The 15,567-nt window shown below is 36.4% G+C and overlaps 1 protein-coding gene across 1 annotated transcript in view; it reads right to left on the reverse strand.

Moving 5' to 3' along the window:
* Positions 1-15,567, reverse strand: part of MYH15 (myosin heavy chain 15) — a 123,208-nt gene that overhangs the window by 69,753 nt on the left and 37,888 nt on the right. The window contains 6 exon segments of the mRNA XM_015594958.1: positions 1,749-1,836; positions 2,477-2,544; positions 5,210-5,342; positions 6,346-6,522; positions 14,480-14,650; positions 15,204-15,353. Of these exon segments, the coding sequence (XP_015450444.1) occupies positions 1,749-1,836; positions 2,477-2,544; positions 5,210-5,342; positions 6,346-6,522; positions 14,480-14,650; positions 15,204-15,353 (787 nt within the window).

Consider the following 15,567-nt stretch of genomic DNA (forward strand, 5'->3'; position numbering starts at 1 on the left):
CCAAAATAGAGGCAGCTAATTAAATTCCTTGCTAGATGAAAGCAATGTCCCTAAATGCATTTAGATATCCAGCTGATAAGAAACAATGAGGCAAAAACATACAGCGTGAATGAACATGAAGTGTTTGCAATGCAAAAACTCAAACTGCAGCATCATTGTTTAGCATCACACTTTCCCAAAATAGGTCACAGACTGTCAAGATTGGGTCTTAATTACAGGAGGTTAATAAAAATGCAAGATACTACAGAACTTTAGAAATCAGAATCAGCAACATCTGGCTACATATTCCAAGGGTGATTAGTGCTCTGAAGACATAAGTGCTTGCCAAATATACAACTTTGAGGCTGACAGCCTCCGACCAAGCTCTTATAAAAGCCTGTAATTCCAATGAGAAGGCTGGGAATCTCTAAACTCATGACATAAAGAAAGCAAGCCATGTAGATAATACCAGTAAAAACTTTGTTTTGCCAATTAAACACATAAAAAAAATAACTCACCACCACACATCCATCCCATCATCCCTCTATCATCATCTACTTAACAAAAAGTATCCATTACAACAAGCCAAGACATGTGAACAACCTAAGTATCCATCCACAGATGACTGGATAAAGAAGTCGTAGCATATATATTCAGTGGAATATTATTCAACTATTAAAGGAGGAAATTCTGCCATATGCAACAACATGGATGGACCTTGAGGGCCTTATGCCAAGTAAATTAGTCAGAGGAAAAAGAAAAAAAAAATTACATATATATCTCATATGACATCACATATATGTGGAATCAAAAAAAATAAAAATAAATAACACCAAACTCAGAAAAAAGATGAGATTTGTAGGTACCAGTGGTAAGTAAGGGTGAGGGGAGGAAAAATTGGAAGAGCATGGTCAAAAGGTACCAATTTACGATTATAAAATAAATAAGTACTAGGGGTACATGTACAGCATGGAGACTATAGTTAACACTGCTGGAAGCTCTGTATAAAAGTTAAGAAAGTAAATCCTAAAAATCTCATCACACACAAAAAGTCTTTTTATATTTTTATATCTATATGAGATGATGAATGTTGATTAAGCTTGTGGTAATCATTCCATGAGATAAGTCAAACCATTATGCTGCGCACCTTAAACTTATACAGTGATGCATGTCAATTATATCTCAATAAAACCGGGGAAAAAGAAACATAAAATAAGTCTCCACCGCCCAGATGTACATAACTGAAGAGATTTATACTATTAGGGAGAGGGAAGATAATAGCCTTAGGAAGGAAGACTAGAGGGAATTCTTAACAATTAGAAATGGATTTAGAAACTCTTTATGGTCAATTGAGATAATTCAGACCTAAAAATTTTTGTTATGCTGATATATCCATCTTAATCTCCCAATCAATTATTCAATCCCTCTTTATTATATTTTGTCCTTGTAGACAATGGCATAGAAGCTCATCCATGTTTTAGCATGAAATTCAAGAAGGAATTTAAATGGTATTATCAAGCATTTTAATGATACCCAATTGAGCCTCTTTTGTGAAATCTTTCCTTACATCCACTTGAATCTCAATTCAAAGGTAATCTTGTGGAAATTCTAAAGACCTTACTTTAAACTTACTTTCACTTTTTTTTTTTTTAATCTGAAAATCTACCCTTATATAAAAGGGACTGGTAAATGTTTCTTAAAAGGACATTCTACATAGCTCAAGTCAAATGTATGCCCTGTTATGGATTACAAAGAAGTCCAGTTCTTACCTGGCATTTTGTTTACATTGGGATTTATGCATCTCACAAAATGAGGTGCTGTTGACTTCAGGTTAGTCATCAGTTGATTTAGGTTTTCCTAAAACAGAGACCATAACAGACACAAAATCACTTTGTAAGTCACTAAAAACATTACTGCACCTCACAAGTGTCTCTAATTCTATCAACTTAATCTTAAAACCAAGATACATATTAACAATAAAATAATGAATTCAAGATGCTTCCCTGCTTACAAAACATACATGATTTCTTTCCTATGGTAGTCAACATTTATCTGACAGACATAGTTCTGCTGTGAATCATATCTACCTGTTTTGAATTTGATAACAATAACTTATGGCTGGGCAATAAAATGGCCTGAAGAAAAATATTGTTTCTCAAGCTTTATCTCAGGAAAATCTTTATTGTATAGACTCTGCTTAGTCTGATCCTTGAAGGAGCTTTGAGCACAAATGCACCTATTGTACAGTTAATCCTACCTTAAGGCAAGGGAGGGGCTGGAGTCTGAAGCTGAGGGTAGGGAGAGAGCTTAGCTTCCTATTTTGCTAAGAGCAATTCCGGTAACTGTGAGTTGTTTAATATCAAAATAAACTTCAACTTTTCCAACTTGGCTAACCTCAGATTTTTTATTGTTACTTGAAGATATGAAATTTCAAATAAGTAATAACTATGCAGATTGTGAGGCAGTTAATATACGAGTAGATGCAATTAAAAATTACTTTATGCAGAGATGCAACCGTTTGGAATGAAGCTCCTTTCTTGCGTTTTTTCTCTCCAAACTGTAGAGCTAAAAAAAGAAAAAAACATTTAGAAAGCTCTTTTTTTGTCACATTACCATACCCTGCTGATGAAAGCATAAATTCGTCAAAGTTCTGGAAGCAATATGGCAATATCTACAAAAGCTTTAAAAATACGTCTCAAACATAAAAAGTCTATTTCTAGTGCTTTTCCTTAAGGAAATAATCAGACAACTGTGTAAAGATACTCATTGCAGCATTGTATAGTTATTACAAATAAATTAATCAAAAAAATATCAATAATTGTTCATCAATAGGAGATTGGTTAGTTAAATTATGAAAGAGTAGGCATATGATGAAATGCTTTCACCTTTTAAAATGACGATGTGGATCCATATAACTTACATGGAAAGATTTCTAGGATTTGAGAGAAAAAGTAGGTTACAAAATAGTTTGTGTATTATGATTGTGAGTATATATACATGTTTTTAATTGTGGTTGTATTATGGGTGACTATATACATTAAAAAATGTTGGGAAGAGAATACATCAAAATGTTAGCAGTTGTTAGCTCTCTATGTGAGATTATAGGTAATTTTTATGTTCCTCTTTTTAGTTATTCTGTATTTTCTGTGTTTTTGGCAATACTCATATATTATTTTTATAATTTATAAAAAACAATCTATTTTCATTTTCTCGAAGCAAAAGAATTTATGCTAAGCCAAATTGTTTTATAAACATCTGTGTAGTGCTAACTCATGAAAATGTACAACAAAATCCATTGGCAATCTGTAAAAAATGAGCCAACTATCAATACAGAAAACTAATAAAATGTTCTCTGCGCCTGAGTGACAACTGTGCCGAGGCAGATGTCACAAAGTTTAATCGTGATTGTCTTATTGATACTCCCAGGCCCTTCAAGTGAATCACTTGAAATCTTTTAACTTCAGTTTCTCCACACGAGAAAAGAATACTACCTTCCATTAATATTTTTAAAATTATAACAGGTTTAAAGTACTTGGATTCCCCAGAAGAAAGTATGGTTATTATAGGTAATCTAATATTTGGATGAGTCAGAAATTTGGAGGCAAGTAGTTTCAGGGGATGTTGAAAGAATTATGAAAAAGAACATAGATATTCTGGACAATTCTTCTCTTTTATTTCCAGAGAACACAGCACACACCCTGAAGAGTTAGAAGATGATTTTGTCTCTAATTCTCTGCCCAAACCACTCTCTGATCTCTTTTGATCAGAAAATTACTCATCTGGGAGCCATAAGCAATGTGACCACTATCTAACAGACTCCTCAAAGGCACTTAGGATGCTATTAGAATCAAGCAAATGCACTGCTTGAAGATTATCAGGGGCCAAACACAATAGCTTCCGTTTCTCAACTTCCTCTTGAGGCAAGCCAACAGGATTTTAGGCATGCTCCTGAATTATGTCACCATGTGCTGATGAAGCCGGGAAGAGCTAAATTCTCTCTCCATTCCCTGACCATGTCAATCAGGAGTCCCAAATCGCCCTATGGGACCCGTGAGTTAACTTGAAGCTGGATTAAGATACTAGGAGGGTGACAATGATAGGAGGTGAGAGGATACACTATCCCACTTAAAGTACAATCTGCCCCATTGCCAAGAGAGTATCTGAACCCAGGCTGGCCAGATTTTCTATTTTCCCATAATTTCCATTTTTTTAAAAGAAAAGGGAAACCAAATATGTATGTGAAATCTATGATTATTTTTTTAACCTGTGTGGACCAAACACAACCATGTTTGAAGGCCAGGTTCTGCTCAGGAGCTGCCAATCTATGACTTTTGCTATGAATCCTGGAGAGCTTCCCTCTGTAGCTCACATTAAGTCCAGTTGTGAGGGTGATGTTAAACTTAGGCTCAGTATCCTCAAATCCTTTGTATCATGGTGCAGAGGTCTAAATTGCATCCTAAATACATATAGCCTGTCCATCTCTCTGTTTTGTTTGTTTCTGGGAGACAGTGAACGTACAATAGGCAACAGACGAGGAAGCAGAAGTCCTGCTTTCTTCGTTGGCTTTGGCATTTAGTAGATTTGTGAAACTGGGGGGCACTACTTAATTCTTCTATTCTTGTTCTTGTAAAACGAGGAGAGATTTCCCTATATATTTATCCAACAGGGTCATGGCAAGGATTGAGTAAGATAATGTTATCTGAATGTGCTTTGTAAATTACCAACCACTAAACAAGATTAGTTATTAATTAGTTGGTCAATAAATATTTATGGAGTACCTGCTAAAGAGGCATTTGCTACATGCTTGAGGCTACAATTGAACAAATCAGAATAATCCCTGCCTTCATGAAGCTTAGAGTAGCCCCAATTTATTATAATACAAAAGCACTTGGAAGGAGAATTCCAAGATATTTAGGTAACGTATATTAAAGAGACTTGTTACTTTCCCTAAATCATTTATCAAAATATGGTTTGCTGCTCTCTCTTTGCAGCTGGGTAGAATAGACGATAAAAGCAGGCCAGAACAGACTCCTTGAAATATATCTATCTTCGAGCATCATTTCCCTGAAGAACCACCAGCCTGAGGACAGAAATGCTAAGAGAGGATGACTCAGACCACAGGGAGCAGACACAGCTATCATAGGAAAGAAGCAAGGACTATTGTTAAGTGCTGAGACAGCCATGGGTTTCATTCTGAGGCTGAAAAATGAGGAAAGATTTTTTGACTCACCACTGTCAGTACTGATGTAATTTTCAAAAAGATTTGCCAGGAGTCTGTTAGATGATTTCTGAAACACGGCCACCACTGTTTCATTAAGAAGGTCTTTGTTTTTTTCAAGCCAGCCACTGATGTTATAAGGCACCTTAGGAAAGACATGCAGTTCAGGTAACAAAAGAGAATCCATAAATTAACACTGCAAACTGCACATTCTTCAGAAGAAAACACCACAAAATTTGGGTCCTTTAGTTTGATGTAACAGTACTGAATAATAACTCCATAAGTTCATTGTGTAATTCAAAGAGAATCTCTGGCTTTACACTATAGAAAGGAAAAGAAGGGAAGAGAGAGAGAAAAAGAGAGAAGAGAGGAAGAAATAGATGGTATTTCCAGTAGAAACAATTCACATCAGCACTCTTCCACAGACAAGAATAAATAATGCAATTGTCTCTGATATGCAGTGAGCATTCAAAAAAGCATCAGTAATTATAATGGTATTTTACTGTAAATATTGTCATTAATATCCAAGGATATCAAAGAAGAGAATTATAAGCATAACTGTACAGTTAGCAGGTCATTTAAGGTAAAGTATTATTTTTTTCAGTTCTCTTTCTGTTCCATCCAGAATCACTGACCAAAAACATAAAAGCAGAAAAAAAGGGGCACGCACACACACATACCAGTGGGGAAATGAGAAGAGGCAGCGAGGGTCATTAGAAACCTTTGTTGGTCATTGGTTGGAGACCATTACTTCACAGTGACTACTTCTTTATGAGAGAATAAAAAAAATCTTCAATAAAAAGATCAATTGAAATCACTGATTCATATAATGTTAAGTTAAAAGGAAGGACAAATAAGGAAAAACCCATGACTTTGATGGTCTCCATGACTTTCTGAAGCTTTCTTACTTTGGGTTGGGGTGACAGAGTCTATTTTGAGATTTTTTTTTACCTCTGTGCACATGGAATAATATTATAATAGAGGTATTTCATTTCTAAGTGTTAAAAGGTTATACCAACTTTTTTTTTTGGAACTGAGATTTATTTTGTTCGTCTCTTCATTTAATCTAAACTTTACTTATACATTATCTAAGGATTTGGGCTGAGTGCATTGAAATAGGCAGGGCTGAAGGTCTAGAGGTAACTTACCACTCCTGCATAATGGACAAATTCAAAGTGAGCTTCATATTCCTTCTTATCAGGCTTGGGCTTCTGGAAATGAACCGACTTTCCAAAATGGTTGTCAAAAAGTTTGGTCATAAAAGTCACATCTGTAGCTTGAGGACACATACACTCCTCTTTAAGGATGGAAAAGATGCCCATTGGCTGTTGAAGACATATATGAACAGCAGATGAAAAACACGCCAGTAAACAGCACTTGCAAAGGGGGGTCAGTGTAAATTCTTTCCCAGGAACCTAATCAGTTGATGAAGGAAAAGTATATTTACTACATATAACTAGCCAATCATCCATTCAACAAATATTTGTAAAATACCTATTAGAAGCCAGGCACCAGTAGGATCTGGCCATGTGGCCGGGAGTCACATACACAAAGTGCTTACATTCTAGTGGGTCAGACAAGAGACAAGTAAACAAAAATATAAATAAATGACTTAGTTTCACATAAGTGCTCTGAAGAAATCATGCAAAGTAAAGAAACAGAGAATGACTGAGGTAGGGGCAGGGGGCTGAGTACAAGCTATTTTAGTGGGATAATCAAGTAAAACCCTCTGATCTGAATGAGAAGAGCAAATCCTGAGATCTGCATAAAGTATTTTGGGCAGAGAAATGAAGAGCGTGCAGCCCTGAGGCAGCGGCACACTGGACAAGTTGGAGGTCTGGCCAGATCCAAGTGTAGACAGAGCAAAGCTAGTCGAATGGAGCATGTACTTATAAAATAAAGTCAGAGAGGTAAGTAGTATTGAATCCCAAGGTCTCTTAGACCATGGCAAGACATTTGGATTTTATTTTAAGTGTAATTTTTATTTAAGTGTAACTAGAGATTTTTAACATGAAGTGATGTGACGTGATTTATGCTTGAAAAGAGCCATTTGCTTAGAAAAGGGGCTGGTGAAGTACATAGCCTATGGGTCAAATCCAGCCTGTGGGCCTGTACCGGTAAGCCAGAGAACTTCTAATGGTTTTTACATTTTTAAAGAGTTATAAAAAAACAAAAACAGGATGTGCGATAGAAAACCTAATGACCTTTGTCGGCAAACTTTCTCTCTAAAGGGCCATATAGTCAACATTTTAGACTTTGTGGGTTCTATAGTCTCTGGAAACGACCACAATCAACTCAGCCTTTTTAGCCCTGAAAACAGCAAATGACAACATGTAAATGCAATGGTTGTAACAATGTCTCATTAAAACCATTTACAAAAACAGACTGTAGACTGGCTTTTGCCTACAGGGCTATAGTTTGCTGACTCCTGGTTGAGACTAGTGATAATGCTGAAGGTTGCGCAAAGTCATTGAAATGTGATATAAGCTGAAATTAGAAATGGGTCACAACTTAATGGATAGAATCTGGGGCATAATAGAAAAAAGAAGGATGACCAGGCTTTTGGTTTGAACAAATGGGTGATGCTGCCTTTAACCAATACAGGGTACACACGAATAGGGAAAACCAGGTTGTTTTTTATGGGTGGGGTGGGGGGTGGGGAAAGGTAGAATCAAGGATTCTTATGTTTGCATGTGTTTTTGTATATTTGTATATTCATTTATCTACTCCATGAATATTTTTGCAGTGCCTTCATGAACAAATCACTCTACCAGATACTTTGAGTCATAAAAGGAGGAATCAGACAGGGGTTCTAGCTCCAGAGCATTTCATCAAGAAGACACATGATATGCAGACTACAAAGCAGACAAAACAGAGGTACAAGTAAGATGTCATGATAATTCCAAGATAACACACAAGTCCTTGGCCCAACGACATAAATTTTCCAATTCTCTACCAACCCTTTGTACCTAAGAATCATAGATTCTCAGGTTTGCGAAAGACAATAAAGGTGTAGTCCAACCCATTCAACAGCTTCTTGAATTCTCTTCACTATTTCCTTCTAAAAACCAGTTTAGCTTATGCTTGAATATTTCCAGAGAGAGAGAATACACCAACTTCAAGTCAAAGCTCTGGACAGTGATATACTAAAAGAAAATCTATTTGCATTTCAGAACCTTTTGTTCTAAATTATTCCATGGGAGTCAATACAAATGGATCTAATTCTTCTTAGTGGTGGATCATCAGATATTTTAAGATCATGTTTCTTGATCCATCTGAGTCTGTCATTCTAATATATGGACTATGGTTTTCTACCTCTTTTACTTATTCTCGTAGACTCAGAACCTACATTTTATAGAAAAATGTATTGAACACCATTCCACCAATAAATCTTGTACTGAATAGTTCTGGGACATCTTTATCTCAAGAACCTAGGTTAGGAATGATGTGGTGAGTGAATATGTGAAGTGTTCTAAGTGGGGACAAAATGCTCTAAGTGAATTTGACACCTGTCTTGCTCTTGGCAGCACTGACCTTGTGAGTTCTTGGAAAAGTGAGAAATGACGAGGAAGGGGAAAGACAAGGGAGAACATGACAAATTAAACAGTGGATTCACTGGTACAAGCTCTTAGAGGCATGGACTCCATCTTGTACCATGTATTTTCCTACCACACCCATAGTCAACCCTCAGTGAAAACTGGAATTAATTGTTTTAAATGACACCATCCTGGGATGGTGTCTGTTAACGAGAGGGTTGTGGCAAACTTACATAGAGTGGCGGCCCCCATTTCACACAGAGCCACCTTCCATGCAGGAGGACCGCCATTTCCCTGGGACTCTAATGAAGCCAACTTCTATTTGGGGGTGATGGAAGTTTTGTGGAAAACAAGTAGATGTTATAACTGATAAAGTAACAACTAAACCACTAAGGAGGGTAAAACACTCTTCAGAGTGTTTTCCATTTCTCCAGTGTTCGGGAGACGTAAAGCTTCTAATAAATATGAGCCCCTCCAGCAAATTAATTTCCAGATAGGTCAAGAAAAACAGTAATTATGTTCTGCCCCATAGAATCAATTGTTCTATATTGCACAGTAAATGGTTTGAGCCAGTTGCCCTCAGACCATTAGTGGTCTAATCTCTCCCTCTTCAAATATGATAAATTCTGCTTTCCTCTCTTTTATATCTGTCACTTTCTTACCATTTTCATTTCTGCTGTCCTGATTCAGGACCTATTACTCACCTGGACTACTATAACGGCTTTCTAAATGCTTTAATTTTAGCCTCTCCTTTCATTCCAAACACCACACATGAACCCACCAGATTAAACATGAGCAGCTCTGACTATTCCATTGTCCAGTGCAGAACCCTCTTTGGCTCCCAATGCCTAAAAGTTAAGGTATAAATTCATTAAAATCCCTTCAGTCTAACCCTCCATTTTTACTTCTAGCTACTTCCATCTGTGTATTCTATGTTCTAATTAGACGACCTAACATTTTGAAAAATGTTCTTTTTCCTGTTTCTAAGCCTTTGCTCTTGCCAGTTTCTTTGCCTGCTAACTTCTTTTCTTCACCTGATGAAATTATATCTATTCTCTAAGATCCAGCTGAAATTTTACCCCCTTCTCACCAGGCCTTCCTAGATTTCTGCAGATTGAGGTGACCTCTGCTTTTCTGAGCTCTGTGGGTCTTCATCAGAGCCTTTACTGCATTTATACTGACACATATTTTTACATGTATTAGACTTACAAATCTCCTACTTGACTGCATACTTCCTAAGGGCAAGTGCTATTTATAACAAATGTTTAAGTTTTTTACAGCATTTAATTCAAAGTCTACAGAGAGTGTGGTATTAGGCCTAAAATTAAAACCCAACATTATGTGTGCCTTGACAGGGGGAAATCAGGAAGGCCTCAAATGACCTAATCACAAGTTCCCCTCGCCACTGTGCTCCAGGGAGTAAGGTCCCCTAGCTAAACAACCCTACATATCATGGGACCAGGCAGAGTGCCTGCTTATCCTTGAGTAATGGGTTTCAATTCCCTGCCTGCCTGTGGCCAATCTCATCCTCCAATGAGAACCAAGGGTCACCTCATCCTATTCTTATTACAATGCCTGCCTCCCACAGCCCCTGCTTATTCGTTCTGCTCCCAAGTGCAACCACAATGTAGCCCTGCATGATATGTAGTGTCCTCATCCCCCAGGCTATGAGTATATGTAACTAATAAACTGCTGTCAATCTTATCTGTCCAGTGTTGGGTGTCCTATGTTAGCCAGCCCCATAACTCTAGGGCAGAAATTTCCCACTCACCAGTGGGATGTCAAGGAAATGATCAAAACGAGTTAGTTACAAAATAAATGTACTTGTTTAATATTTAAAAAAAAAAACAGTAATAGTTTTGGTCTTAAGACATCTTTTCAATTACACTCTAAGTTCCTTGGGTACTAGGATGATGTCTCTAGATTGCATTTCTCACAATCCTTAGCACAGTAACTTCCAAGGTGACTAAAATTAAGTCCTCAGCAAATTTTTAAGTAATTAATCTACAGGTGAACACTCAAACAGATAGGTTTGAGCTTTGGGGTCTGGGCTACTTTGCTATGGGCAATAGTCAGGCAGAAACTAAGCTGTAAACAAAAAAGCAAAGAGTTATATATTTAAAGAAAATATTCATATGCATACAAAAGATAACTAGATATTAATGTAATTCATTTTATAATAAAAACTTCAGAATTAGCACATCCAAAGAACCCCATTTGAGAGGCAACAACTCTTATTGCCAAAATGCTATCAGAATTTAAAATATTTTAGAAATTTCTTTAGGACATATGACACCACTGACTACTGTAGGCACACAGAAACTTCCTGTTGTTTGAGAGTGTATCATTTTATAGAAAGAATCAAAAGTTATTCAGGCCAGAGCATTTGAGACCTTGCTTCCCGAGAGTTGTCATTAGTTTAGGCTCAAACTCTTACAAAAATTCTCCATAGGTTTGGACATTTTTTATATCAGCAGCTCTATGAATGTGTCTTAGGCACAAGTCTTAGCCAGAAGTACATTGGGGTGTGTGTGTGTGTGTGTGTGTGTGTGTGTGTGTGTATGTGTGTGTAGCCACTTGCTTAGCTAAGTAGATGCAATACTTCCAAATGACAATGGTGCTATCTGGTAGAGCTGATGTCCTTAAAAGCAAGAGTGAGACTCAAAGAAACCTTGAGGTCAACATGGATACTGTTGAGGAGACTGATTAGGTGTGTTAGAAAACTTAAAATTTGTCTTTTATGGGGATCAATTTTATGGGGTACAACTTTTGGTTAATGGAATATAGCCAGGATATTTTTGTACTGACCAGAGAATATGAGACCTTCTTGGCTAAAACTTTTATAATATAGCAGGATTAATGAGAGCAAAACTATATACATGACATTTTCCCTAAGGGAGAGAGCCTGGACACCTGAGCTAGTGAGGAGAGAAAATAATGAGTGACCTACAGAGACCTGAAAAGACTCCTTCCCTCCTCTCTCCTTTCCAAGAAAATAGATAGTTAAGGAATTGGGCATTTTCTTGTGTGTTCTTATCTAAAAGATAGAAAAAAGCTTCCTTTAAATTGTGTGCAAGGGTTTAATAACCTTGTGCAAAGCCATCTCTGGTAAAAGGCTGCAGCTTTGTCACCATGTCAAACACAAGCCAGTATTTTGGAGGTAGCAGCTATCTAAGATCATGAGAAAAACCCAGGGGCAGAGAGCTCTCCCCCAATCCCAGTGTAGGGCCAAGATGGTCACAAGACACTGCTCTGGAATGCTTGGAACAGCAGAGAAAATCAAAGGAGTGACTTCAGACTTTCTCCTTCATCCCAAAACCATTGAGTGAATTAACCATGAGGTTATAAAGTGATTTAATTACTTCAGAGAAAACATGAGCAATATTGTTGTTAATCCCTAATTATATATCTTTAAATTGTTCTCCAAAAATAACATTGAGAAAGCTTAAAAAAAAATATAGTTATTCAGGACAAGTCAGGCAAATAAGGTGAATAATGTGATCAAGCTTGATAAGACAGCTTAGACTAAAGACAGGTAAGATGATCAGTATTTAAGCTAATTTTCTTTCAAAGCTGGTAACATTCTAAATCATCATCCTAATCTCCATTCTGTGAGAAGCTTTTTCTAAAAGGGCTAATTACTGAAAGATGGATGTAGCCTCTCAAGGTGACTACAATGAAGTGCAACACATTTTTAAATGTATAATTTTGGATTTGTTTAAAGAATAGAAATAATCTATTTACCAATACCTATGTAAAACCATAAATCTGTAATTATATGTTAATACTTTAATATATAAATGATGCTCAAATTCTAAACAAACTAGAATATTTTAAGTAATGGAATAAGTGTGAGCTAATCCTATAATAGATTTGTTCACTGCATGTTTATGTAAGAAGGTCACTGTATGCTTGAAGAGCAAATTAACAATTAAAGCTGGTGTTAAAATACATTTTTGTTAGTTTGACATAAATTGTTTTTATAAACATAAACATTTAAAACTTTTATGTATGAAAATTCCTTTCTTTATACACAGATGCATGCTATAAGACTTTTTGCACATATTAATGTATTTTAGTTCTTCTGTGTTTTGAAAATGTCCCATGATTTATTTTATGTCAAGGAGTGAGTTTGATCATTAATATTTACTACAAATTTTCTTTCTACAGCATGAGCTAACACAATGAATCTTTTCAAAATATAGAATCATTTTAAGAAAGATTTTGGTATTCCTCATTTGCCTGAACTTAACACCTTTGAAATCATTCATAAAAAGCCAAAGACTTTTCTTTCTATCATCTGGTCAGTTTTTTCTCATTTATCATATCAGTAGAAAATACAATAGGAAATTACATCCATGTTGCTAGTGTATTATTTGGAATAACTGAGAGTGGCAAACATAAAACAGTAGGCTTCGGATCAACTAAAAATCAGTAATATTCACATACCTATCTGGATCTGAATCATGTCAATGTCCCACCTTCTACCTGAAAGCAATTCAATTCACACAATAGGAGTAAATAGATACTAGAGGTGACAACTGCCAGAAACTAAATCGGTCCCTTTGAGAAGTGCCAGTTCTTTTGTTTTATTTCTAATTAGAAAATTACAGCATTAATTATGCCAGCAAACATTTACCAGATCATGGTTAGGTTATTATTTTTTTTTTAATCAGTTCACAAATTGGTCATTATCATTTTTTTTAATCAGCCTGTCCCCCTCCAGGAAGTTCACTGGTTATAAAAGAAATAAAATCCACATGATGTCCACTTCTGTTAGAAACAATGGCTATTTTCAAGGAAAATTCAGTTTCATCTAAGATCGAATAAATAAAATTGATGGGACACTGACTGATAAAATCTGAAGCCCACAAAAAACAGTGAGAAGCTAATCACTTTAGCCCACTCCTGACAGGGTTGTTGGGAATCAAATGTGACGGCATAGCTAAAGAGAATGTTCAGAAAGCTAAAATCACTAGACCTTGGTCTGCCCAGACCTGTCTCCAGAATGCACTGCAATCCAAAGTTATAGTAAGACAAAAGGGGTACACAGTTACTAACATGCTGCCATGCCTGCTCCCACAGACAAAACCACAGAAAAAGTCATCGTGAATTTCTCCAACAAACCCGGTTAATCTTTACCAGAGCACATGGAAAGATTTCAGAGTCTGGGAACATCACTGAATTCAGAAACCTGAATTCACTGCAGCTAATTTACTAATAAGCCGTGAAGTATTGTCATAAATTACTTAAACTAACTGGTACTTGTCCAATTAAACGAACAAACTACATAGTGCAAGGTAGTGGCCTTGAGGATTTATGGCAATTGTTTGTTTGCATGCTAATTTGCCAAACGTCACAAAGCTGCTCTGGGTATACTCCTTCACCGTATGTCAACCAGCCAGGCCCTACAATGCTCGTATTTTCAGCTGTTTTTCCAGTCAAGAGCATGACCATTTTTCACCCCAACAAGTTTCCTCACACGTTAGCAGAGGAGGCCATGAGCAAGCCGCAAATGCCAGCGACAGTTTGCATGAGAGATGATGGAGTAGGATAACTGACGTGAGAGTTTAGTTAGGCAACCACAGTGCTGCTCACAAAAGCCATTAAGGGAAAATGAGCAGAGTTCTCCTGCCCCATTTCCCATTCCCTGACAGAGCCTGAGCCCTAACATGGATCAATCAATATGGCAAGCAGGGACAATTCTCCTTCAATGAAAATGAACGGGGAGAAAAACATGCATTACCTTCTCAATGAGATCTATGCAGGCTTGCAAATCCAGACCGAAGTCAATGGACACCCAGCCAATGCTTTCTTCCCTATATTCCTCTTGCTCCAAAACAAACATGTGCTGATTGAAAAACTGTTGTAACTTTTCATTGGTAAAATTAATGCAAAGCTGCTCAAGACTGTTGTACTTCAAAGATGTGATTAGGCAGGAAAAAGAGATAAAAATAAAATTGAGAAAATGGTAACTATTTGAGGCAATGGAGATGTTAATTAACTTGACTGTGGTGATTATTCACAATGTGTATGTGTATACTTTAAATATATACAATTTTGTCAAATATACGTCAATAAAAAAATAATATTGAGGTCCACTTGGAAAAATGTAAAAAGAAAACCATAACCACTGTCATATGATGGCAAATAGATTGAGTAAATAACAAATGCTCAGTTCTTACCTTTTTCAGATATACCCACAAAGTAAAAATTACGATAATAAAATAACACAATGATATAATTCGAAATCATAAAATATTTCTTTATCTCTATTTACATTTAAGGCTGAATTTCCTAATACTATTATAATTATTATTTAACAATGGCTCTTTCCCAACCAAAGTAGCTCTTAATGTTTACACAGAATGAATTTCATTATGCCTTGACTACATTTTCTGATGTTCAATTCACATTTTCTAATCTCCTTGTAAACATGCATTGACTTCATTCTTACCAGATATACTTACATCAAGGATTTCAAAACCAGTGATGTCAAGAATGCCGATGAAGAACTGCCTTGACAGCTTGGCATCCATGGCCCTGTTGACACGTGCCACCAGCCACTTAAACATCCTTTCATATATTGACTTAGACAGGGCACCAACAGCATAGGACACCTAGAAATCACATTGAAATCAATCCTTATTCTGACAGCAGAGTTCATTTTAATCCTGGGCCTCTCTGTAACTGACTTCTAGTAAAATCAAGATATATTTATTGACTTTCTGTGGTTCTAGCATGCTGTTGAGATGATATATGAGGAAAAATACAATACAGTGAGAGAAAAGAAGGGAGGAAAGGGAGAGGGGAGGGAGAGAGAAGAGGGAAAGA

The sequence above is a fragment of the Pteropus alecto genome, unplaced genomic scaffold (assembly GCF_000325575.1).
Source record: "Pteropus alecto unplaced genomic scaffold, ASM32557v1 scaffold270, whole genome shotgun sequence".
NCBI lineage: Eukaryota > Metazoa > Chordata > Mammalia > Chiroptera > Pteropodidae > Pteropus > Pteropus alecto.